General features: G+C 41.4%; 1 protein-coding gene across 1 annotated transcript in view; it reads left to right on the top strand.

The window, feature by feature from the left end:
• The window catches only part of LOC308116520 (solute carrier family 23 member 1), a gene marked incomplete at both ends in the record, with an annotated part of 79,562 nt that overhangs the window by 51,471 nt on the left and 2,836 nt on the right, over positions 1-25,255 (top strand). Inside the window, 3 exons of the mRNA XM_080474769.1 lie at positions 5,729-5,982; positions 13,572-13,736; positions 16,218-16,326. Of these exons, the coding sequence (XP_080330895.1) occupies positions 5,729-5,982; positions 13,572-13,736; positions 16,218-16,326 (528 nt within the window). The remainder of the gene's footprint in view (positions 1-5,728; positions 5,983-13,571; positions 13,737-16,217; positions 16,327-25,255) is intronic.

Below are 25,255 nucleotides of genomic sequence, written 5' to 3'. Positions count from 1 at the left end.
CAGTTAAAACTGTTAAAAATGCTATATTTTCAAGATTATTTTCTTTCTCTTTCTTATTTTGTAAGAGACTCATATTCCTGGCTGGACTGTTAGATTGAGACTGCCTGCAGAGCTTATTTATTGCTTCTCACCTCTCTTGAACTGCCTCAGCAGCCAGGCTTTAACAGACATCATCACTTCACAGCTTCTCCACATTAAGTACGTAAGATTTATTTATAAAGCGCTTTTCATAGATAAAAATCACAAAGTGCTGTACATGGAATGAGGGGCGTAAGACAGAACAACCAAATTATATAAAAATACAGTAAAAGTGAGGGAAATATTTAGCTAAAAGCTTGCTTAAGTAAAAACGTTTTCAGATGCTTTTTAAAAGAGTTTGTGGAATTGAAGAGTGCGGAGGGACAGGGGCATGCCGTTCCATGGTCTGGGGGCTACAGCCTGAAACATTGCCCTCTTGTCCATTTTCCACTGGGCTCTGAAATGCTCCGTACAACTTTCAAAGCACATCCAGGCCCAGTGGCGACTGGTCATTAGGGGCAGGTGGGGCTGAGCCCCACCTGGTGTCATCAGAAAGGACTGCATCTAATGTAGGTTATTAATTCTTTAAGATTATCTACAATATTTTCTTGTCTGTGAATAAAACTTCCTCCTATAGAGCATAATTACTGTGTGAGGACTGAACTCCCTGGTTATTGGTCTCCTCTTGCTGCTTCAGGTTGTTTCCTCCTGATCCACACCGATGGTGCATTAGTGGGGCTCGCCCCTCCGTCACCATGCAGTGTGTATTGCATGCAGTAAAGTGTAAGTGCGCACGCTCAGGCTGTGGCTCCGTTCATTCAGTTCACGTGATTTTAATGCCTCGTGGAGCTTGAAGCCTGAAGCCTCACGAACAACATCATTTAGATGCTCAGAGCTGATTGGCTGGTGCTGATGGAGGCGGAGCTTCACAGAATCGGAACAAATGTCAGGTGGTGAGCAGCGAGAGCTAACAGACAGTTAAGAACCAAAATGAATTCGGTCGATTAGTTTGAAACTCTTACATTAGTGGAGAAACTGAAAGCAACTGGTGGTAAACTGTGATGAAGTGACCAAGATGTTCTAAGAATCTCATAGTTATGCAGCTTAACTGGTGGTCCAGCAGTAGAACTTCTGTCTTTGAAGCAACATGACCCAGTTCAATTCCCAAAATTCACTACTTTTATTTATTTATTTATTTTTAATTGAATTTGTTTGTTTTGTGTGTTTGATCTCCAAGGCTCATCATTTTTATTGGCTCAGCGCCGATATGGTTGTTATAATGTTGTGGCTAAAAAGTTGTGCACCCACTTTACTTTGAAATTCAGTGCTGTCACCCGACCTTAAATAAAATCTTGCCCCACCAAGTCTTCACAGATAGAAACGCCACTGTCCAGGCCTGCTGCAGTTATTGATGCCATCCAAAGACGAGCAGCTTTAGATCCTCGGACACGGTCTTTCTGACTGTAGGATCTGTACCTTTCCTCAGAAAGCTCTTCAAAACTCACATTTACAGACTTGGTTTTAGGTCATGATGTCTTTAAAATATCTGCCTTTGAATCCCCTCATACCCATCGTGATAATCCAAGGTAGGTAATGATGGTTAGCTTACTGCCCCATTAACACGACAATGTCTCAAGTGATAACGGATAGTTTTTGTGTTTTCCTTTCAGAATTTTTTTTAAATGATCTCTGTTTACATGGAAACAGCAGAAGGGCTGATGTAGTTTTCTTGTTGGGCCACTAGTCAGTGCTGTTGTTTATTTTTATAATGACATGCTTGCAGAGTACGACACGCGATAAACCTTAACAATGGCGACTATGCAGACGTTCACATGGACAGATGACACATTTGGATTGCTACTCCAGGGTGATTCTCAACAATAAAACTACCACGTCGCTGAATTATGTTCATTTTCCCATTTGTAACTTCACGTAATTGTTTCTTTGTAAGCGACAAACTGGTCGGGATAGATGGTTCTTACCTGTTTTGTCAGGTTGGTCACCCGATAAAACAGGTAGAACCACCAAGTTCCGGGGGAACGTGGACTGGGAGTCATGACTCGTGCAAGTGCAGAACAAATCAACTATTTACCGCGGCGGTGGTGTGCATGCGCAGTAGCAGCGTTTCCACCGTCTACTTGAGACGGAGGCAGAGCGTGTTCAGAAAGTTGCATTCCCACCCCCCATTTCACTTTATCTGCTGTGGAATTGTAATTTTAAAAGTTGTATTTTGGCTCCAGATGAATCTTATTTGGTAGAAGGTGTCAAAGACAGCTGTTAGTGATCAAGGTTGCAGACATATGCGCCACACCACCGTGGAGCTCCACTCTTAAGATTTTATTGTTTGTCCAAGTACTGCTAGTTTTATTCAACTATTATTCAACATAACTATCATAAATGTGGATGACGGATGGAAGCACAAACTGTTTTGTAAATCTATCAACATGGTGGTCTTTTTGAGAGGGTTTATTATTGTAACTGTGCTAATGTTGCTTGTTCTCTCCACTTCGTGCGGTTTGGATGTGAAGCGTTGTTATTTTTGGCCCAAGGGGTCCCGCATTATGGTATCATGTTCGCTATGTTGATGCACACTTGAATGTACAAGACACATTTTTACAATATGTGCAGGTGCCGTCCCATTGTAAGCGTTCAATCCATCCGCTATTGTCGTATAAGAGCATTTTCCTTCAGTCATTTCATACGACTTGATACTCTAGTCACTGCAATTTATGCGGCTCGTCGGACAGTTTTCTCTTTGACAGCCGTCCAACAAGAAAACAAACAGGCCATTCTGTCGTTCAGCCGAGGTTTGCACAAGTTCTCTTTTGGTAATGTGTCCAAAGGTTTTGCTGTGAATAACTATCAGCCGCCGCTTCGCTCCCAGCATATCAGCAGAGTGTCTTCTGTGTGCAACCGACTGATGGATGTGTTCAGGATGGGCAAAAAAAAACCAAACAACCTGTGTACCTTTGTATACAGGACAAACAGAATACACGCTGGTCTATGTAAAAAATACTGATCTTTGAAACTTTCGTTTTCAAAAACAATCACGGTTTCCACATTGGGGCAGTGATACGCTCCATGCCTGCGTCAGTAGACTGTGTACTTATCTTCAGTTTGTGCAAAGTATTGAACACACATGTCTGTCAGAAGCAATCTGCGGCGGTTTGGAGTTCAGAAGGCTTTGATGCGAGGGCAGTTTAATGTGTGTTCTCCCATTTAGAGAAGTAATAGCTAAATCTGCTTTGTGCACTTTGGGATATTTGCACACAACAAGCTGTTTGTACGACGAAGCAGATTTGTGACTCTTAAATGAACCCGAGCCTCTTGCAGGCACGTTGTGCAAAACAATAAATGCTGGAACTCTGGTGAAGGAGTCAATTCTGAAGGAGACTGATGAATGTCTCTGCGCAAGAAACATTAGTATTCTCTCAAATCGAGCAATATAAATCAAGCTTTTGCAAAGACTTGGAGCTCCCGCCGGCTCCCCACAGCGGATTTTAGCCAGGGGCATTTCCGATTACGTAAAGCTGGCTTAGTGTTACTCCTTTTCCAAACCTTGTCTTTATTGCAAAACCCTGAGCAAACAAAGAAATGTAGACTAATCATCTAGAGATAAAAAAAAAAAAAAAAAAAAACCCGGTGGCAGAAAAACAGCACTGCCTTGTGGAGAATCAGTGGAAATTATGTCAGAATCACACTGTAGAGCAAGGGTGTCAAACATGAGGCTCGTGGGCCAAAACCGGCCCATAAGAGGCTCAAAACCACCAAACAAATTGTAGAAATTTCAAAGAATGCACTTATTTTTCTACAAATAGCTTCAGAATAGGGGACACAACACAACACTGAGACAGATGTCAAAAAGCATTTTCTTGCAATGCACCACAAGATATCAATAAAATTGTAGTATTTGTTTTTTTTTGCAAAAATATATAATCATTTTCATCAAGTATACTTTGCGTCAGAGCAAAGCTTTATAGTTTGTGTTTCAAGGATACTATGGCACTATTTTACCGGTCTGGCCCACTCCAGATGAAATTGTGCAGTATGTGGCCCCTCAACTGAACTGTGTTTGACACCCCTGCTGTAGAGCGAGGGACAATTTCAAAAATAAGACTTCTGTTCTAGAAGAAATAACATAAGAAAGCCCATTTTGACTTTAACGTGTACCCAGTTTCTCACACTACATGAGAAATGTCTCTTAATTCACTCAGTGGTCAAAAACGAAGTCCATCAGTCCATCTTCTACACCCATCTCATCCAACTCCACATATACTGTATGTCCGGGGCTAAAGTTATCATCTGAGTTTACAGACAAAGTGTCATGACTCAAAGTCCATATTCTCCTGGGATTTTTAGTAGTTTTATAGTTGAGAGTAATAATAAGTAATTAATGAGTAAAAGCAATCCAACTTTGTTGTCCTTCCGTGCGAATGCCCATGTACTTCCCATGGTTAATGTTCAGTGCATTGATATTTGCATGTGTGTGACGGCGCCGTTTTCTGAAACGAAAAAGCCAAAACAATGTGCTTTCACTTGAAATTCAGTTGCTTTGAGATGCTTCCTACCTGGACAAAGAGACACTGCACTGTATTTTAGGCGTACTCAGCAGTGCTTTACCTGTGGGACTGAGATCAATTTTCACGACGAATGTTGTTTTAGCAAGTGCAGGTGTGTCCAAACCTGCCGACCAGAGGTTTTAACAGCTGTTGCCGATTTATGTCGCAGGGATTATGGGACTTCCGTCCAAGCAGTGGACATAGCACATCACTGTGATGTATGGTCTGCACCAACGGGACTCTGTGCGGGTGAATGGGAAAAAAACATTCAACAAACTCTGCAAATAGAGGACAGAGAAACCGTGTTTTGCACCAGGAGGCATCATTTACATGACATAATGTCTCTATTTCTTTGTAAATTTCAACTTTCAACAAAGAAAAAAAACGCAGAGTCTTCCGAAAATTTGTATTCATCAATTGTGGTGCTCTCATCGGACTAATCCAGACCCCTAGACAAAAGAGAGAAAATACCTCCCAAACAGATCCAGCATAAGATCTGACAGCCAAACAGAACCCAGGTGTGGAGCACCAGAGGCAGGGCGAAGAGCAACGGGGCGGCCAGACGTTCTGCTCTTTCTCTCAAACAGGACAAGATGATTTGTCTTTGACGGATAACCTCGCGTGCCCAGGGTGTTTCTCGGGTGAAAGGGCCGTGTGTCGTGAACCAAATCAAATCAAAAGTCACTTTATTTCACGGATTTAAAAGAAAAGACAATTTTTTTTTTTGCCATCTGGGATCACTTGTTGGAGATGTGAGGAAATGGCGCCACATTTCATCATGTCTGCTCTCCAGCACCTGCTGGACTGAGTTCAAGGTATTGGTATCTAGCAAAATGCCAGAAAAGAAAATCTCAGCTTGACATGTGGACCGCTCCAGATGTTTGTCTAACTGACCGAGGAAACGGCGGCCCCGAGGAGTTTTACACTTGTTCGGCAGATCTTGTAAACAACCCCTTGAATCATTCAATAGGTGGTAGTCGGGAAGCACCTCTAATGTAGGAAACCAACCCCGTTGACCTGTTGGGTCAGCTGGTAGCCGTCGACAGTCACAACAAGCTGGAAGCCCTGAGCTACTGTGCCACTTGGAGCCGGACGAAGCTTTAAGTCTTAAGCCTTTAAGAAACTAAAGTATGCTTGCCCTGCGTCCACAGGTCAGTGGGGCCTTCCCACGGTGAGTCTCTCCTCGGTGTTGGGCATGATGGCGGGAGTCCTGGCGTCCACCATGGAATCCATCGGTGACTACTACGCCTGTGCTCGGTTGTCCGGGGCCCCTCCGCCCCCCACGCACGCCATCAACCGAGGCATCGCCGTGGAGGGCATCGGCTGCATCCTGGCCGCGTTGTGGGGGACGGGGAATGGCACCACCTCCTACAGTCAAAACATTGCCGCACTCGGCATAACAAAGGTACAGCAAGACTTTCTGAAGGTGGCATATTCAACAAGTCCGTTGCTTTTGCCACCTTCACATGAAAAACATACAGGAAAGCTGATTGGATCAAATATTCCAACCATGTTACACACTAGGGTAGTGTAACAGTTTTCTTTTTAACTTCATGAGATATGAGCCCCTTCAATCCGTCACACGGCTTTTCTGAAAAGTGGACCATCACTTATGTTACATTGCTTCTTATAATAGACACACTCAAACTCTCTGGAAGTGCAGAGCTATTGCATTAAGACGCTAACACGTACTTGTAGATGCTTTAAATCAGGGGTGTAGCGTGGGTCAAAACTGGCCCGCAAGAAGCTCGAACCCTGTCACCAAACCACCAAGCAAATTCTAGCATTTTCAAAGAAAACCTAAATTAATTAATTAATTAATTTTTTTTTTTTTAAACAAATTTCCTCAAGGACACTGCACAACACCAAGACCCTGAAATCATAGCACGCAAACTAGCATTAACCTTAAAGGCCATGCTGTCGGGGTGAGTGTGTAAAAACATGTATAATGGAACAGCTGTAAGAAGCTGTGTGGACATTTCCCTGTTTCACTAAAAATTGCATTATGTTCAACTTGTAGTCCTAGTCGGAAGTATATGTTTAGTTTTTTGTGAGAATATAGACATTTCCATCACATATACTCTGTACCATAATATAGAAAAACTTATAAGTATAAATCTAAAGGTTATTATGGCACTATTTTACCAGTCCGGCCCACTCACGATGAAACTGGGCTGCACGAGGCCTCTCAACTAAAATGTGTGTGTCACCACTGTTGGAAACCTTTATAGGGTATTGACTTGTAAAGGCTATCTAAGCAACATTTGAAACTTAAATAAACTTTATGTGCCATTTAAATACACAATTACTGTTTTAAAGAGTAAAACTGGCCAAACATTCTGCATTTATTTGTACCAAATCTTTAACCCTTTATTGGGGACAACTTAGAGATTTCAACACTTGGTTGTTGTTTGAGGCTATTGCAAAACCAATTCTTTTTTTTTTATATTTGATGTAATTTCTCTATATAGAATTACTTCTAAAGTACACACTGACCAACATTCTACATTTGTCCTACCTAATCATTTACAGTTCATGGAGCAAACAATTTTAATTAAAAAAAAAACAAATACAAAAAAAGATGATGAAGTCCTTTTACACGGAAATGGCAGAAACACAGAAAACAATGTAGTCCGCATGTCAGACTACAAATTGTTGGGTTTTTTTTTCGATTGAAACCACGCACACATAAACGCACAGAACAATAAGCTATAAACATTAACAATGGCGAGTACACTGATATTCACATGGACAGACGATGTAGTTAGATTACTATTACGGTGACTGTCAACGATAAAGCTACTAAGTCCCGGGTGAATATATGGACTGATCGTCATGACACTCTGGAGGTAAACATTGTTGTTATTACCCATCTACTTGCGCATGTGCGATTTACTACAGCTGTGGTTTGCATGTTCCCCCGCACCGTTTGCGCCGTCGACTCGGGACAGAGCGTGACAAATCTTTGCGCTTTCAGTTCCTTTGACCACCGTCTTAGTGTAAAGAAAACTCCAAAATGCAACAAAAGTGTTGCGTAAACCGGCCCTAAAACAAAACTCAAATAACATCTATAACCCTTTTAGACACTGACTTGGAAAATGCAAGCCTTTATTTTTATAGGAGGCTATTACAAAGGTTTACAAATTAAAATTTTGGTTATTTTAATTTTCAGACTTAAACTAACCAACCGTGTCATTTTTATACAAAATTACCTTTTTGAACATGTAAAACTGACCAAAAATCCATTCATTTTCTTACGCTTATCCGTTTCCGGGTTGCGGGGGTGACAGTCTGAGCACCGTCACCCAAATCACAATGCACCTATTAAGAACCTTCCTGCAGGTGGTGAGCCCACGGGAAGGTGACGCCCGGCGTGTGACACGAACCCACTACCCTGAGATTGTGAGTCTCATGCCCTACCTACTGAGCTAGCTGGGGGAATTACCAAAATTCCATATCCCACTTTTTTTTTTCTAACCTACTTTTTAACCCTGGAAACTTACATTGAATATTTCAATCCTTTTGAACTACTTTAGTTTTGTTTTTTTTATTCATTTGGACACTTAAATGAACACATTCACCCACAAATTCATTTCCTCATTACCTGTTTAAAAGACCAAAAGTACACTTTTCACTGAATGTCTCTATTCAGGGCCCTGACGTAATGTGTTATTTGCACAAGAGTATTATACTCATAATAAAAAAAGAATCAGCATGAACTTGAAATTTGATTTGAAAAGAAAGGACCATACTGTGACATGTATTGTGTTTTTGCACAGGAGAATACGCAGGTGCTGTTTTTCACTTCAGACGCTCTGTTGATCAAATGTGGACAAAATGTATGTTTCATTAAGTGTGAAGTGTGACGCTGATATAGCTCAAATATACCGTCACATGTGAAGTAATTCTCAATGTGAAAGAACCAGAAAGAAATGTGGATGTTACTAAATCACCTGCCCCCAAAAAAGGGTTTATTGGAAACATTTTTACAGGTATTTTATAGGGAGACACCGATGCCGACACCAGTATCGGGTATCGGGTCCGAAGTGCAGCTTCGGACCCGATACCCGATACTGGTGTACTGGCGTACTCATATATTCATAGTTAGAAAAAGCTCCTCAATACAACCCAGCGAGTACTACGTGACATCATGTATCAGCAACGTCGCCTATGGGTACGCAAGATAGAATGAGCAGTGTAAGCAGTTTGGATATTAATATTAATGAGAATGACGAAAGTAAGACCGAACGTAGATTATAAATCAACGGCTCAGTTGATTCAGCAGGATTTTACTCAGAGCCATGCTACATGCTACATTGGGGCTCACAAATCAGCAATGCTACACGCTAAACACGATTAAAGTATGACTGATACGCTCATTAACAGTGAGATGAAGTGCGTGGCGGTAAACAGCGAGCTCGGTGCCTCGGTCTACAGGCTACAGTACGCGGTGCACAGTGTGTAGATCGACGCTACGCACTGCCCTATGGTACTGTAGACTGTAAGGCTGTCGGAGCGTAGCGTAGCGGCGTCACGGAGGCTGCGCACCAGTGGTTTGCAGCAACGCACAGCCTTCGCACATCATTTATCGAGTATAAATTAGAATTAATGGCATTCAATAAGTACTCATAGCAGTACTCAGTGTCGGCAAGTAGATAAAGGTTAGTACCCATACTCATACTTGTAACTTAACAAGTGTTATCGGTGCATCTCCATTGTTAATTCAAGTTTCTGCTGCCTCGTGAATATCCACTCTTTCACTCTGTGTTACGCTCCGGTTTGGTCTCCCCACCTCCTAAATGCTGGGTTTCTTACACCAGAATAGCTCTTGCTTAGCCTTTACCCTCCTGTAGTTCACTCACATGTTTTTATTTGCAACATTTGTTCATGCCCTCTCAAATTTGGGCCAAATTTTGGTCTGGGCTATTGAATTCGTGCCACATACCTGATCGATCGCAGCCCTTTGAGATGAGACCGAGCTGAGGTTTACAACGTTCTGCCATTTTGCTGTGGCAGAATCCCCGCTGCTGCCTTTGGTGCCACTCCATTACAACAAAAACACAAAAGGACAGTTTGTGTGCTCGACACCTGTATAAGCCTGTTAAGAGGCATGCCAGAGTCAGATCACATCCAGGACAGAGTCTGTTCTTTTATTTATTGGTTCTGCTGAAGAGATAGTAAAAAACAATTAAACGGTTGTAAATAATCAAAAGAATATCCCCCGATGGGTAATAATTATTCCCGATGTCACGGTCGCTGCATGCACTCCAAGTGAGAGTTCACTCGTGTCAGCCGCTTAGTCTTGAATTATCCATACATGTGACCCTCACAGCTGTGTACACCCAAGTGAAATGCCATGTGGAATGCACAAACAATGTTAGCTGATCAGGAATTAATGTCCGTCTGGCTGTGAGCTTTGCCAGCTAGGGGCCGCTTCAGGTGTTAATGAGTTTATGTACAAGTGTAAAATCTACGCCTAATCCGTCTACCATAGGATAGATTTAAACATGAGGTCAAATTAGGGTTGCCAACTTCCTGGAAAATAAATAAAGGGCACGTCACGAGCAGGACTGGCTGACCCGGATTCCTTCACTCTGCCTGGTGTGGTGAATTATTTTTTAGCCATTTTTTCTGTGTGTTAAACGATTTTTTTTAACTATTTGACTAGAACCTGAATTTAAATAGATGCAGGTTCTTCAGGTCAGCGGCCTGAAGAACCTGCATCCACCTCTCTGCTGTTCTCTTGGACTGCCATGTTTCCTTCTCCTGAGGTTCTGTAGTGAGGTTCTGTAGTAAGGTTCAATAGTGAGGTGCTACAGTGAATTTCCTTAGTGGGGTTCTGCAGTGAGGTTCTTCAGAAGGTTTGTAGTCACACACTGTTCATAAAACTCATCCATAGAGATGTTGGTTCTGCCAATAGAGATGAGAAGTTGACCTGAGTCATAAATGGCAAATAGGTAAATTAAAGGAAAAATCATTTGAATATATTTATAATTTAGTACAGTATGTTATCTAATAAGGTTTAATTTATTTATTATTTATTATTTATTTATCCATCCATATATTAAGTATATGGACTGTTTGAATTTGCATATTGCAGTGTATACTGTAAAGTAAGTTTATGATTATGTAATTATTTGTATATATTATCAATCAACTGCACTCATTTGTTTCTTACCATCAATACTATTTTAGCCATCACAGAGCTGATTGCACGGACTGAAACGTTGTGCTGCAATGCACCATGGGAGTTTGGGGTTGATAGGAATTTAAATGCCATTATTTGGGTTTTGATTGGTAGTGTTGTTAGTGATTGTATTGTGTTGTATTTTTGTTGTTTACTTAGTCTTGTTAGTTAGTTAGTTAGCTGGGCTAGTTTAGTTCAATAATTGTAAGTTTGCAACCAGGATCGAAGAAGGTTGTGCGTTTCATATTGACCAACCTCGATCAATGAAATAAATGTTTATTCTGGCTGAAGGTATATTATCATGAAGCACTCACGCACGCTGCCATGGATACATGTTGTTCAGCATTGTCAACAACTTCACGCCGACCAATGATTGAAACAGAATTTGCATTGCCATACCCTTGTCTGAGTATGTTTCCAGCTCTTTTATCCTGAGCAGGTGAAGTAATTCCATTGCCATTTTACAGACTTTATTTGATTGACACAGTAAAATGGGATGGGACGGGCGCCATGATTTCTGATGCAGATACAGGGACCCCCATTAATGTTACCACAACCTTAAAGTTCAGAAACCAAAGTACCATTGAGAGCTATTATATATTTTTTTTTACTTTTATTGGGCTGGAAATGGTGTATTTGCCATTTTAGATTAGAAAGTTTACATGACCACAATCATTATTAAATCAGAAAACACGAGTTACTGTAAACAGTATTTCCGATGTTTTACAACCATCCAGCAAGCAAGTTCAGGCATGACTTTTCAGGATCTGTTCTTGCTGTGTGGTGCTCTGGATGTGAAGCCTATAATTTACAGTTTGATTGATTGACTATGGCATTGTTGTAGGTTGAATGCCTCATTGTCTGAACCCTTCACGGAAGGGATCATGACAATGATAGTTTTAAGTAACAGGACTGGTTTAATGACAAAGTCTCAGTTGACAGGTGACCTGAGTTAAAGCTTTGCTTTATTTGACCCAACAATTAGTTTTTCATCAAATCAGATTAAGTGGAACTGATTTCTAAATAGTCAAAGTGATTGAAGGGATTTTTAGTTACCTGTATGATAGGGGCACAATACATGAGTAAATAAATAATATGCAGCGATTTTCTGGAAGTGTAACCAGATCATCAGATTCTTGGTGACTCACTAACTATTTATACTTTGGTATTTGAAGGATTGAGGTCACTGTAACATTGTTGGTGTCATTCTTTTGTCTTCTAAACCAGCTGGGATTAAGCCCGGGTTGCAGACCCTTGAGTCTATCCCAGCTGACAATACGGATAAAACAATACGGATAAGGCAAAGTACACTCATCATGGTCATCCATCTCAGACTTAACACACCTACATAATAGCACAGACACACACATCACCAACAACAACACTCACAGCTATTGGACAAATTCTAAGGTGGTCAAGAATCAATAATCGGTGGCATCCAATAGTGGCTCTATGTTTCTAAGGGTTCTAACCCAATTTTAACTCACATTCAACGAATTGTTTAAAGCCCCAACGTTTGAAAACGATGTAGTTAGCATGCCAATCCACAGGTTGGCACTAACCAACTAACTAATCATACTTTATTAAACCGCTTGCGAAAATGATTTCTTTCCGCATTGAGCCATCCTGCTTCTAGGATCTGGCACTATGGTCCCATTATGGCGCTCCAGGGAGATGATGGGGGTGAGGGGACCCACGGTGGTGACCTGTCAGCTGTGGGATTCAAACCTGTGAACTCCTGATCCCAAGTCTGCTTCTCTAACCTCAAGGCCACCACTGCCCCTAATAGCTGTTGGCTGTTTTAGCAATAAACAATACGCTATAAACATTAACAATGGGATTGCACAGACTTTTATATGGGCAAGTGACTGTCAACTTTAAAACTACCAAGTCCCAGGAGAATATGGACTGGGAGCCGAGACACTCTGGAGGCAAACTTTGTTGTTATTGTCCATCTACTCGCGCATGTGCAGAAGAACTATTTACAACAGCCGCAGTGTCCAAGTGTTCAAAAAGTTGTATTTTCCCACATTTTCGCGTAGACGGAGTCAGCGTTTTCAAAAATCTCTACGCCGGAAGCCGTTTCCATAAACTTGCATTTTCAAGGGCTCCCAGCGCCATCGTCTGAGCGGACATCCAAGTTTTCACTTGGACAACGATGTTGTGTAAATGGAGCTGAAGATATTTGTCAGATTTACCGGTTGGCCATGGTGCATGAAAAAAATTATCCCGATGGAGACATTGCAAGAAATCCATGTCGTCTTAGAGGCAACATGGAAGCCGTGCTTTGATGAAAGTAAACTCATTCCAGTGGTACATTTTTTTAAAGCCTATTGCGCAACTGTGAAGTTTACTGATCATGAACATTTGTCACTTAGCTTATTTCCTGCAGTCTCATGGAATGCAAAACACCTGGTTTTAGGTGGTCCCATCGCAACCCCTCCATAGAACTGCTAATTTCAGTCTTCGCTATTTGTCATAAAAACTAACATGAAGGCACCAGTTAGCGTCGCTTTTCAGACATACATTTTTCTTGCTAAATGATTGGCAGCTATGGGAGATCTAATCATCACTTTCTGGCAAAAAAAGAAGACTAATTCATGTCATGTAACATTCTTGAAATGCTATGTGCAGAAAGGTGCTGTATACGGCCTTTACAAGCTTAAAACTTTTTGCTTTTCTGAGCTGATTGTCTTTTCACTTGCCCACATCCAGAATTTGCATTCAGAGAGATATCCTCGCCGATCCTGCCGGTGAAATAAGTTGCTGCCACTCTGTGAATGATGTATGTGCTCTTTTACTGCTAGGTCGGGAGCCGACTGGTCCTCCAGACGACGGGAATTCTGATGATCATCTTAGGGATCTTTGGGAAGTTCGGAGCAGTTTTTATCACCATCCCAGACCCTGTAATAGGAGGCATGTTCCTTGTTATGTTTGGGATGATTGCGGCGGTGGGGATATCCAACCTCCAGGTAAATAGATTTCACTTCTATCGTCTATCATATTTGATTAGGTGAACTTTTGTTTCTCATTCAAAGCACCTGCTACATGAGCTACTCAGACCTATTTCCCCCTCTTGGAAAATCAAGACACTGGGTAACAAAACATCAACCCTGCTGAGAGGTCCTTAAACTAGATACTGAGTCTTGCTGAGTCTTGCTGGCCCCTGCGGCGTTACCCCGTCGCCGACCCTGTACAATACTAGTACATAAGCAAAATACAAGCAACCATGGACAGTTGCAGTGCCATTAATACAAACTTTATTGGAATAGTATCTTTCCTCTGTAAAATACGGATCACTTTGATACTGTAGTAAAACTATTTCGCCCCCCAAAAAATTCGTTTTTTTGGACCTGTTTTGTCCCATAATATGGAAAACACTGAATCAGACAAATTGAGCAGAGCAGAAAACTCTCAATAGAAAAGAAGAGGAGAATTTGTGTAAAACGGTGCAATGCATAGAATTTGTAAAATAGGTCAAATAGTTTTAAATACCGTGATTTCATCTTGATGAGAAGTCTCGAAAAACAGATCCCGCCCGCCGATTGAAGGCCCACATGGACCAGCTCAATGTGGGCGTTGCGATGAGCTTTGAGTGGGCAGCGAAGCTTGGAACCGGTCCAATCGACAGGCGAGCAAGTGAACCTGGGTCAAATGTAATCTTCTTTCCTGGCAAAAGACATCTGAATGTGATTAAAGCAGGAGTACCGGGGAAGGTCTTTATCACTGTTGGGCATTAAAACCACCCACAAAGATGTGCTGACAAGATTGCCATTAGAATACAGAGTTTTCAGATGTATCATAGTTGAAATTGCATAAAGACCCGGTTCAAATCAAAAATTCATATTTCGATACGTGGATGAATAAATTGACCAACTCGACACATTCAATGTCGGCTTCAACCAGTCAGGTTGGGTCCACTAAAGCAGCCAAACTCTTTTCAACAAGGACCACATTAGAGATTAAAGACTCGAGGCCCAATAGCTGTTTTATGTAAGAAATAATTGTCAACAGACTTTTTAAGGCACTTTTACAGCGACAAACCAACAGTTCCACATGAACAAGTAGAGGAGACAGTGGAAAGGAAAAACTCAATTTTAAGAGGAAGAAACCTGCAGAACCAGACTCAGAGATGAAGACTTTCTGTCGGACCATGCTTCAAGAAGGGGGTGGCACAAACAAAAAGCAACAGATTACAATAATAAAGTCATAATTTCATTTGCTTATCCAATGACGTCTTTAATTTGCAACAAGCAGTCTCCTGAAGTACTTTGTGTTTTTTTCACGGCAGTCTTTTATGTGTTGACCTAATGTCATATGTTTGCAATGTTCAGTGATTAACATATCAAAGTCCTGGCATGCCTTGCACGGACCTTCAACCTTCCCTTTAACTGAGTTTTGATGGTAAATTGCTCAAAGTTTCTTCAATCTTCCCGCTTGACGGACAACAAAGTCACAGTACAAATCTCAGTGTCAGGAAGAATGAGCCCAGTCTGAAGAGTTTCAATGTATCGCGACTAAATACGAAAGTAACCATGTGACTTTATGTGATTGAAAAGACAGTCACAATTTGTACTCTTCTTCATTGTCTAGCTTATTTTTGATGTTCCTAAAGACATGTAGAGATCCAAGGATAAACAAAAAGCATATAATCTTTGAGAATAAATGTATTACATCCCCCTTCTGCCATAACAGACGCAACGGTCCAAAAACTGCAATTTACTAAAATTCCTAATCATGCACTTAATGATCAGGAGTAAAAAGCAAACGTGTTGGAAGGAAACACCTCTGATGTAGAACTAACCCTTCCCAGCGCTGAATCACTGTTCTAGAAAGTCTCGCCTCCTGAAGGGTTTCCTCTGTCAGCCTTTGTGCAAGGATGAAACGCTATACCGTGCTCCCTCCTATATTCTCTCGCAACTATTCTGTTTTCATTGAAAAACGACAGCTCCCTGGAGTCTGAGTCACAGGTTTGAAAAACTAAAGTGTAATGTACAGAGTATACAAAATGAGTACAGTAACAAAGTGCTCAGAACGTGGGCCGAAACCTCCAGTATCGTGTTTCACTTTGTCACAACACTTAATGGGAAAACACATGAAAGCTGAAGGGACAGTTGCTAAAAGTGGAGCAAGACTTAGTGTGAGTGTTGATCTCCCCCATGAGAGGAAAGAACCTCTCTGGGAAAAAGTATTCAGCCTCTCGGAGGGTATTTATAGGCCGGGTTGACCCCGCTATGTCGTGGCAACAAAAATCTGAATTAGATACCGAAATAGGATTTGAGTCCTTTTTCCGATTTTCCAAAAGACTCGCACATAATCACATTTCAGTGAAGTTCCAAAACAGAAATGTCATCCAGCTGTAGACAGAACAACAAGCTAATGGGATTCATCAGAGCGTCACGTAACTGAACCGCGCTGAACTGTTTCACATCTCTCCTCTCTTCTCTTTCCAGTACGTTGATCTGAACTCCTCCAGGAACCTCCTCATCCTCGGCTTCTCCACCTTCAGCGGGCTCGTGCTGCCGACCTGGTTTCACTCCAATCCCGGCATCATTGACACGGGTAACTCCAGCTCAGACTCAGCACAGCGCTCTCCGACTCAAACGTAAAAATACATGTCTGATAAGCAAAAAACTTTCTCATTCTTCAATGCTTAGTTGAAGCATTTCAGGTCCTCCTATATCTGAAGGCACGCAACAGTTAAAATACGAATGCATAGATACGCGTACACATTTTATTTTTAGCTTTTCAGGAATGGCAAAAACATTCACACGTTCATGTTTCAAAGAATCACTTTACTGGTCGTTACTGAGTGAATGGACATCGTTTTCAGAATGTTGCCATGTCAACGCAACACTTTTTTGACAATGCACATTCATTCAGAATGTCGTGTGAACAGGGCCTAAAGGCTCATTCATACTCCATAAGAACAAGAAGCGAGTTCGGCAGTGCGGGGTCCTGCCGAACAAAATGACGTCATTTCCCTCGGCCAGCTCTCTCCGGCTGAAGAAATTTGTTTCGGCTGTGCCAACTGTCCTGGCCGAACTGTGTCGGTGCCACACTGCTGAAACTTTGACACTGCCGGGTGCGTGCGCATGCGTGTTCCAGCTCGCTAATGACTATCAGTCACGTTTGAATCATTTTTAGCTTGTAACATCGCCACACTGTGCGAGTCCCGCAGCTCGTTAACATGTTGGAGGCGGACTTACGTGACGCACCTGAACGCATCACTAAAAGCTGTCAGCTCCTGCAGTTAAAACTGGACCAACATCGCGACCAACACTTTCTTTCTTATCACTGAAACAATTCAGAGAAATGTATTCAGAAAGCATTGGAGGCGAGAAATAAACTGTGCAGTTAAAAAGTTAAAACGCTGCTTCACAGGCGTGTGCCTGCTATGAGGGGGCGTTGGCTATGAGTTCGACAGCTTCTTATCAGTCCGCTGGCTGACTTCACTGTCGAATTTTCTTCTTGTTCTTATGGGTTCTAAATGAGAGTATGGAGGGGCCTTAAGACTCCCGCTTGAGTGTTTTTACAAAAACAACATGGATAACGACCATGTCTGCATTGATTTCTTTGGTCTTAGGGACGCATTATAAGCAATATCAACTGTATTTTCAGTGGACATTTCAGCAACAAGGCGCACATTCAGCTGCGAGAGCAGAAGTGCAAAAGCAATCAGAAAGTTTGGTAAAAGACAGGCAAGGTAGGCTTTTAGCCCGGACATTCGAGTTGTGACGGCGGACCCCCAGAGACGTCTCACATTTGGTCCACATCACCGTGAAGCCCGCTCACACCTGCATCGACATGTCAAGGGCCTCCATAGTGGAGTCACTCGAGCTGCTGCTGCTGCTGCTGTTACGGAAGAAAAGTGTTGAAAAATTAAGTGAGGATGAAAAAAAAAAGCGTTGAGAGAATGTGCTCCAGTAAAAAAAATAGTTTCATCCTCTGGGAGTAATTGAGAAAAATCCGGTGGAGACGCTTGGTTAAAGGCTGCTACGTAGCAAGTACTCATCAGAGCGTGTAATAATATAACACCTTTCAGAGTGGTTCATTTATACGTAATGATTGTGAAGCACTATAATCTCAAAAGACGTAATATATACTGGCAAAAAGACAAATGTTACTTGAGAAAATGTTTTTTTTTTTTTTTTTACTCTTTGATCACTTCTTTTACTTCAGTTGGATCATTTGTAAAGCATTTTGTTTTAATACTTACATTTACTATCAAACACCCAGAGAATATATATTTACCCTTCAATAAATTTACTTTTGGTGCTAAATAAAAAATAAAAAAAAACTCGCCCTGGAAAGATACTGAGAACATTTATAACAACTTTAGGAACATGTGTATTTCTTTAGTTTCACTTCAGGTTAATAATAATAATGACATTTATTGCATTATCATTATTATTGAACTACTCTCTTTCACTGTGTTTTTTAAGTGTCATTTTATGTTTCTTTGTGTTCCAGATTTAGGTCATTTCAAGTCAAAACACAGCCGTTTTGGGTTTTCGTCTCAGAAAAGTGTCACATATTGAACAAAATGTCCATTTCCACGGAAATGGTACAAACACTGAAAATGACGTTGTTTGCTTGAGTCGTGTAAATCACATTTATCATTGTCTCTCCTGGGATTATGTATTTTTCAAGGTTAGTTCTAAAATTGTTCTAAAATGATGCGTAAAGTTAATCTCAATCTGTAAATTACACAAATTCTTTGGAAATTACAGGTTGTGGGTCAGAAAACAAGCAGATATTTAAACCTTAAACAAGGGAAAGTCTGCAGTACTTCATTTTATAAAGCAAGATCATTTACTCAGAGAGCAACTCTGTCCATAGCACACCTATGATGAATTTCCTCGGGGTCCATAAGTTCACCCCTACAGCAGCCATAGAGGGAGACATGGGCTGGGAACCCTGTGTGGTGAAGCAGTGGGCTGAAATGTTACGCCTTGTATACTTACCAGAGGATAGACTCACCATTAAAGTCTTTAACTGGGATAAAGCCCATAAATACCCTTGGTCTCATGAGGTCCTTCAAATGTTTACAAAAATGAATTTACAACCATTGTTTTTGAATAATTTACGGTGTCAAATAACAAACCACAGGCAGATATTATTTGATAATTACAAAGAGCAGTGGAAGCTGAAACTGTTAAATAAACCTAAATTGAGAAGTTACCTTCATTTTAAATAGTGTTTTTCCACAGAGCTTCATGTAATTTGTAATTTAAAAAGAGGACAGAGGTCTATGTGTGTGCTCAGCTCAGGGCAGGAGTGCTGCCTCTAGAGGTGAAGGTGAGTAATTGCAAAGGGGTCTCTCAAGAGAACACGCGCTGTATTGTTTGTTACTAATGTTTGTTGGATGAATTTCATTTCATGTTTTACTTTCCAATGCATAATGATTTAAGAATTGCTTTGAACATAATAATCCTGATCTCCTTTGGTTGGCAGAAGGTGATATGCTGAGTTGGTTATTTAGAAATTAAATTCTTTATTTGGCAAGATATGTCGAAAAAGCCTGGACAATGAGACTGAAAGCTTTGTATCCAGACTCTTGATTCCCTTGAAATGTTTATGTTATATTGAACACATAGCATGACTGACATCTTCCTATTAATGTTTATAATGTCGTATAAGCCCATGTGGGTGGGGCACATGTGTGCATGACACTTAAATAAAAATATTCATTCATTCATTCATACTCAACTAAGCATAGGTTTTCTAACTTCAACAGTACCCAACTTGTGATTTGGTTTCTAATTCAATTATTTCCTTTTAGCATTACTTCAAAAACACATTGAAACCTTCTGAATCCACAATTTGGACAGTTTGAGTGAAAGTAGTTTTCAACAAGGTTTTGCAGACAGACTGTCAACTGTTCACAGTGATAACATAATATCTGTCATCTCATGTAGAGACCCGGTGGCTTTTCTAAAACATGATCAAAATCATAAGTTAGATATAAACCGAGGTGTTTCCTAGTGCAGATTAAAAATGTTTGAGAATGTTTCTGTTATCACAGTAGAAAATCACTTCGGAGAGAAATGTATTTATGTAGCGCCAGGTCAAAACACAGACCACCTTTCAGGCATCCAACTTATAGCAAATTAAAGAAAGAAAGAAAAAAGAATCAAAACATAAACCTGCGGTGATAGATTCTGAGATTAGAGCGGGGGGAATGGGTTATCAAACAAAAGGCCCGTCGGCCAAAACCGACCTGCATCAGGCTCGAATTCATCCAAACCACCAAGCAAATTCCAAATAATAAAACATTTATTTAAAAAAATAAAAAAATCTTTGCCGTAAGCGAAGACAACGCTGAGACCTGAGCTATCAGTGATGTTGTCATGAAAGCTAGCAAACTAGCATTAGCCTCAAAGCAATGCTGTCAGCGTGAGTTTGTAAAAATGTCCGTAATGCAACAATTATAGGAGAAGTTTTCTGGACATTTCACTGGATTTTGCAACAGAAGGTTTGGCTTCAAATTGTCAGATACTGCGACTGTTCACCACGAAACTCTTTATATTTTCAAAAAGGTAAAACCAAAAGTAAAAAAAAAAAAAAAACACGACAAAATTCCATAAGATCAAAGAAAGCGTTATCCACAAGAGACACTAGATCTTGTTTCATGGACCAAAATGCATCAAATTATATGCAGATCAGAATAAATATGCACCATATGAACATCTCAGTCTGATCATATTTGCACAATCTGATCGGCTCGGAGGAGGTGGTGTAGTTTTGATCATGGTCCGTGTGTAAACAGCCCATCAGGTTCTTTCCTCCAGTCAGAGACTTGTGTGCATGTCTGTGACGTCAATTCAACTAACGTCAAGACGTGACCACGTACACACGACTGTCTCTTGAAAAAAACAAAAAAAAACACTGAAGGGCATATGTGGCATATGCAGCAGCACAATCCGAGCCAAATCGCGCACAAAAGTATCCCGTGTTCGTCTCTTCCTGATTATACTTTGACCAAAGACAAGGTTTTTTTGATGTCGCAGTGTCAAAATTAGTGAAAAAAGAAGCACAGCAAACATAGTAAATCCTGGTTAATTCCACTTTTGATAATGGCGGGCTTCCGGGTAAAGCTGGTTGTAGGATTCTTATTTTAGTTCGCTGAACTAAAACTAGTTCAGAGGCCAAAAACAAATACTATTTTTGTTTGACGCAATTAAAGATAGCACATAACAGCAATAGTGGTAATCAGAAGGTAATAAACATAACAAATCAAAGGTCACAACTTAGTTAGAATCCCAATTTACCCTAATCCGTTTAATACCAAAATGCAACTTTATAACACGATACTGTGCAATGAGCTGTTGCGAAATCTGTTCCAAAGAACCAAAATGCAACTTTAAAACACAATACGTCGCAATGAGCTGTTGCGAAATCGGTTCCAACGAACCAAAATACAATAAAAGGTCTTACTCACTGTCAGTGATCTCTCAAAACCTGCGGAGCCAGACTACAAAACTGAACCCTCACTGGTGAAGCACGGTCAACCAAGGGGAAAGAAATGTGACAGTACGTATTCCTGAATACATTTTAATGTTCATTCCTATAGCGCTGTACACAGTGCACAAGATCGTGCAGTAGAGGGAAGCATTCCATCTTTAGACGAGAAGCTGTCTTACTTTCCACACTCGTGGCGACGGCTGCCGTGCAAGGTGGTCGCACACATCTGGGCGTCCTGCACTTCATCGCATTGCACATGAGCACAAGGGGATCAAACCACTTCGGGGGTGAGATGAACCGTAAACTGTGTGTCGTAATAATTACTGACCCGCTCAGACAAGCCACTAGAAAATGCCAAAACACCCGCACCTACAGTTTAATGTCACACCAACATGCCTTGCCAAGGTGCAGCCTCAGCCCTTCCACGGAATTGCAAACAGCTTCATACCTGAGCTCAGTGTTTATTTTCACCCACATCTGATGTTTGAGTGTTCCACCTTTTACTTTTTTGATTTTTATCTCCTATGAAGATCCCAGGATAAGGACGATCCGCTCTGATACCAATGTGTCATCCTCAGACCTGATAAAAAAAAAAAAATTGTAAAATAGACTTGTTCAGCGCATTTCATCACTGTCTTTGTTGCCTGAAGGTACTTGATACACTCTTTGTCCTCATGCACATATTCACGCACACATCCGACTGCAATGCAGTGTGTTTGACAACTCGCAGGGGAAACGTACGGTGCAAAGTAGGGCCGTGTGATGTCTTGCAATTTTATCACCATCATCAACATTTGCAAAATACGTAGCTGACAACACCGCGCTGAATTATGCTTCCATGTTGCGGGTCAACATATTTGGCCGATCAGATGAAGTCCCACTGCACGAGATTCTTTGGGAAACAGATCGTATTTCACTTCGCTGGTTGCCACTGAACAGAAGCCAAAACTAGGAAAGTCAAGGACTAAAAACAACAGAGTCAACAATCTGCCGTGCTTCTAAAGCTCTACGGACTCACGTGGTCCAAGAAGAGAAAGTAATGTCATTTGGAAGACATTCACATCTCATGTTGTGTTCACAAGTCATGTTGAGATTGAACTACTCAACATTATTGCATGTCTCTCTAATATCATTCAGACCTAGTTGCTAAAGGACACGTGTGTGACCAAGCTGTCAGTCATGAGATTCACAGCCAACACCTGAGCCGATACAGCTACACAGAGTATCCCCATGACCCTGAGCATCAGTGTTGCCTTTGAAACGTGAACAACAAGACAACATGAGTTTGGATGCAAGTTGCACTTCAGCCTGTTGGAGGTGCTGGTTAGGTTTTTAAACTCTTGATCTGGAAGGTTTTCACACTCACACATGACCTTTTACTTGTCATCGTTGGGGAAAAACAAGTCTCGAGGTTTCCAGTTAAATCATTTGGGTGTTGTTGCTCCTTTGAGACGGTATCTGTAAAAGCTGCTTGACCAGGCTTGTCGTCATTATAGAAGTCATCAGCAGCCGGGACGATTTGTACCTTGAACTCTTAAAAATGGAGAAAACATGTAATTAGATCTTTTAGTGGTGAAAATGTATCAAAATCAAAATGTATTGTGCTACAATTTGTCATGTGCTACGCCTCTCAGTCCAGACTGAAATATAGAACGTTCAAGTATGAAACTTTGACCTCGGTGTCAAGCGACAGAAGTCAAGACTTGAACGCATTTCACAAGGTTTAATCCGGATTAAATGTGTGTCCGTTTACACTACTGGCAGTGCCTGTGGATGAAAAGCGGATGGATTATGTATTTGTGACTTCATTAGTGTCACTTCTGCTTTGTCGTGTACTGAGAGGAGAAGAGTGGGAAAGAAAACACTTATGTAGAAGAAAACGCTTCAAAGTCGAAAAGTTAAATGACGAAAGAAGGGCAATTGTCCTCTGTATTACATAAACATACTGCATTCATACACAACAGGGTGATCCCAATTACACTAATCCTTTTATGAAGCATTAATCCAATAGGATGAAATTAGATGAAGTGAGGTATGATCAATCAGAGATCTAAAAAGCAAAGATCAGTTGCAGCCTGTATGCTATTGATTCGTATCGTTTGATGACACATCGATTGCCTGCGGGGGTGGGGTGTGGGGGTGTGGAATCTTAGCGTCATCTTCTATGAAGCGCCATCAAAAGAGCAATCCTCCAGATTAAACAGCTCCTCTCTGCAGACATAAGACCTTGATCCCATGAGTCATGTGATGCTCGTGTCTCCCAGGAAAGTGCTAATCCAGAGTTCAACATTGGGCATGAGGGCTTGTCTGGTTCTCTCAGGTCTAGGCTGCTTACCTCCCAATCCTATTGGCTAGCCCTCATGTCACTGGCTGTAATCTGCCCAGCTCAGATAAAGCACTCTTGCCCCCCCGAGTCGTTTCCCAGCCTCAACACTCAGCCGAGAGTGCCAGACAAGAGGAGGCCTGTCAGCGCTCTTTGTAAACAAAGTGCTGCTCATCCAGACATCCTGACACGTTACAGGCTGCGGGGACTTAAAATCAACTCAGTGGGTGCTCTGAACTTTTGACTGGTGCTTCTTTTGGCCGGGTTATTGAACAAGAGTATTGTTCAAAGTCAAACTACGTCAGTGCCATTTGCAGATCTTGATTCAATTCGATGCGACTTCATGAGGCGCTTGCATGGCTGAGGGGCATTTTGGAGGTTTTTGGCCTTTTGGCAGGCATCCATACATTCAGTGGGACATCTCTATTTGCCCAGCCAGCTCAAATTCTGGAAAGTGTACCCCTTCGCCTCCCTTTGGTTTCCAATGCCTTGATGGCTGTTTTTGAGTTTCCAAGAAAGTTGACTTGACTTTCACAACTGAGGTTGTAAAAACACAGCTCAGCACACGTTGCAAATCTTCTTCACTGTTCCTGCCTTTTTTTTAAGTTTTCCATTGGACAATGATTTCGAATTACCTTTTTTTAGTAACCCTCTCCTCGAGGCTCCGTGTTGGAACGATGGTGATGGAGGTTGTAAAAACACAGGAGACCAATGAATGGGGACAGTTCCTAGAATCACCACAGTGTCATTGTCTCACTGCTCCTGGACATCCCGCACACGGCTGTCAAGTATATAAATCCTCTCTCCTTTATAAATCTTTTGAATCAGTTCAGGGTTGCAGTGGAACTGGGGCTGATCCCCGGTGAAGAGCTGCAAAGGACACAGTTCCTTCACAAAGCTCACATGGACCGAAAAATACATGCACAAGAGCTTAGCCCATTTACACGACAACGTTTCAAGTGAAGACGCAAGGTTTTTTTGCATTTTATAAACGACATCCGTTTACACAGAAATGGCAGAAAATGCATGTCGTTTTCATGTTCGGCCACTAGTGGGTGCTGTTGGTTGTTTTTTGTATTGAAACTACACGTGCGCAGAGAATAATATACTTCAATGGCGAGTATACAGACACACGTATGAACAGACGAACAAGTTGAATTGCTATTACAGGAGACTCTCAACTATAAAACTGCCAAGTCCCAGAAGCATATAGACTGGGAGTCATGACACTCTGGAGGAAACATTGTTGTTATTGGACATCTACTCGTCCATGTGCAGAAGGACTATCTACCACGGCTGTGGTGCATAAGCAGCAGCAGCATTTCCACCGTTTTCTACCATTTAAAAAAAGTTCCACCTTGGAAGCCATTTTCAAAAAGTTGCGTTTTCGATGTCTCAGGGTACCATTTTCATGTAAACAAACACCCAAAACGCAACGAAGGATTTGAGTTTTCACTTGAAAATGCTGCTGGTAAACAGAGCCTTCGAGTCAACAATTAAAGTTCCTCTACCAGAATCCACACAAGAAAAATGTAAACCCTTAGGAGCCAATTTTAGTTGGGGTACATGAGGTTAGTGCTCTGGCCTCACTGACGGAAGGCTGCGGGTTCAAATCCAGCTTGAGGTTTTTTTGGGGCTTGTTCGTGTGTACATGGGTTTCCTCGGTGTACTCTGGTTTCTTCCCACATTCCAAAAACATGC

Source organism: Lipophrys pholis, assembly GCF_963383615.2.
Source record: "Lipophrys pholis genome assembly, chromosome: 11".
NCBI lineage: Eukaryota > Metazoa > Chordata > Actinopteri > Blenniiformes > Blenniidae > Lipophrys > Lipophrys pholis.
This window is presented reverse-complemented; position numbering and strand designations above follow the sequence as displayed.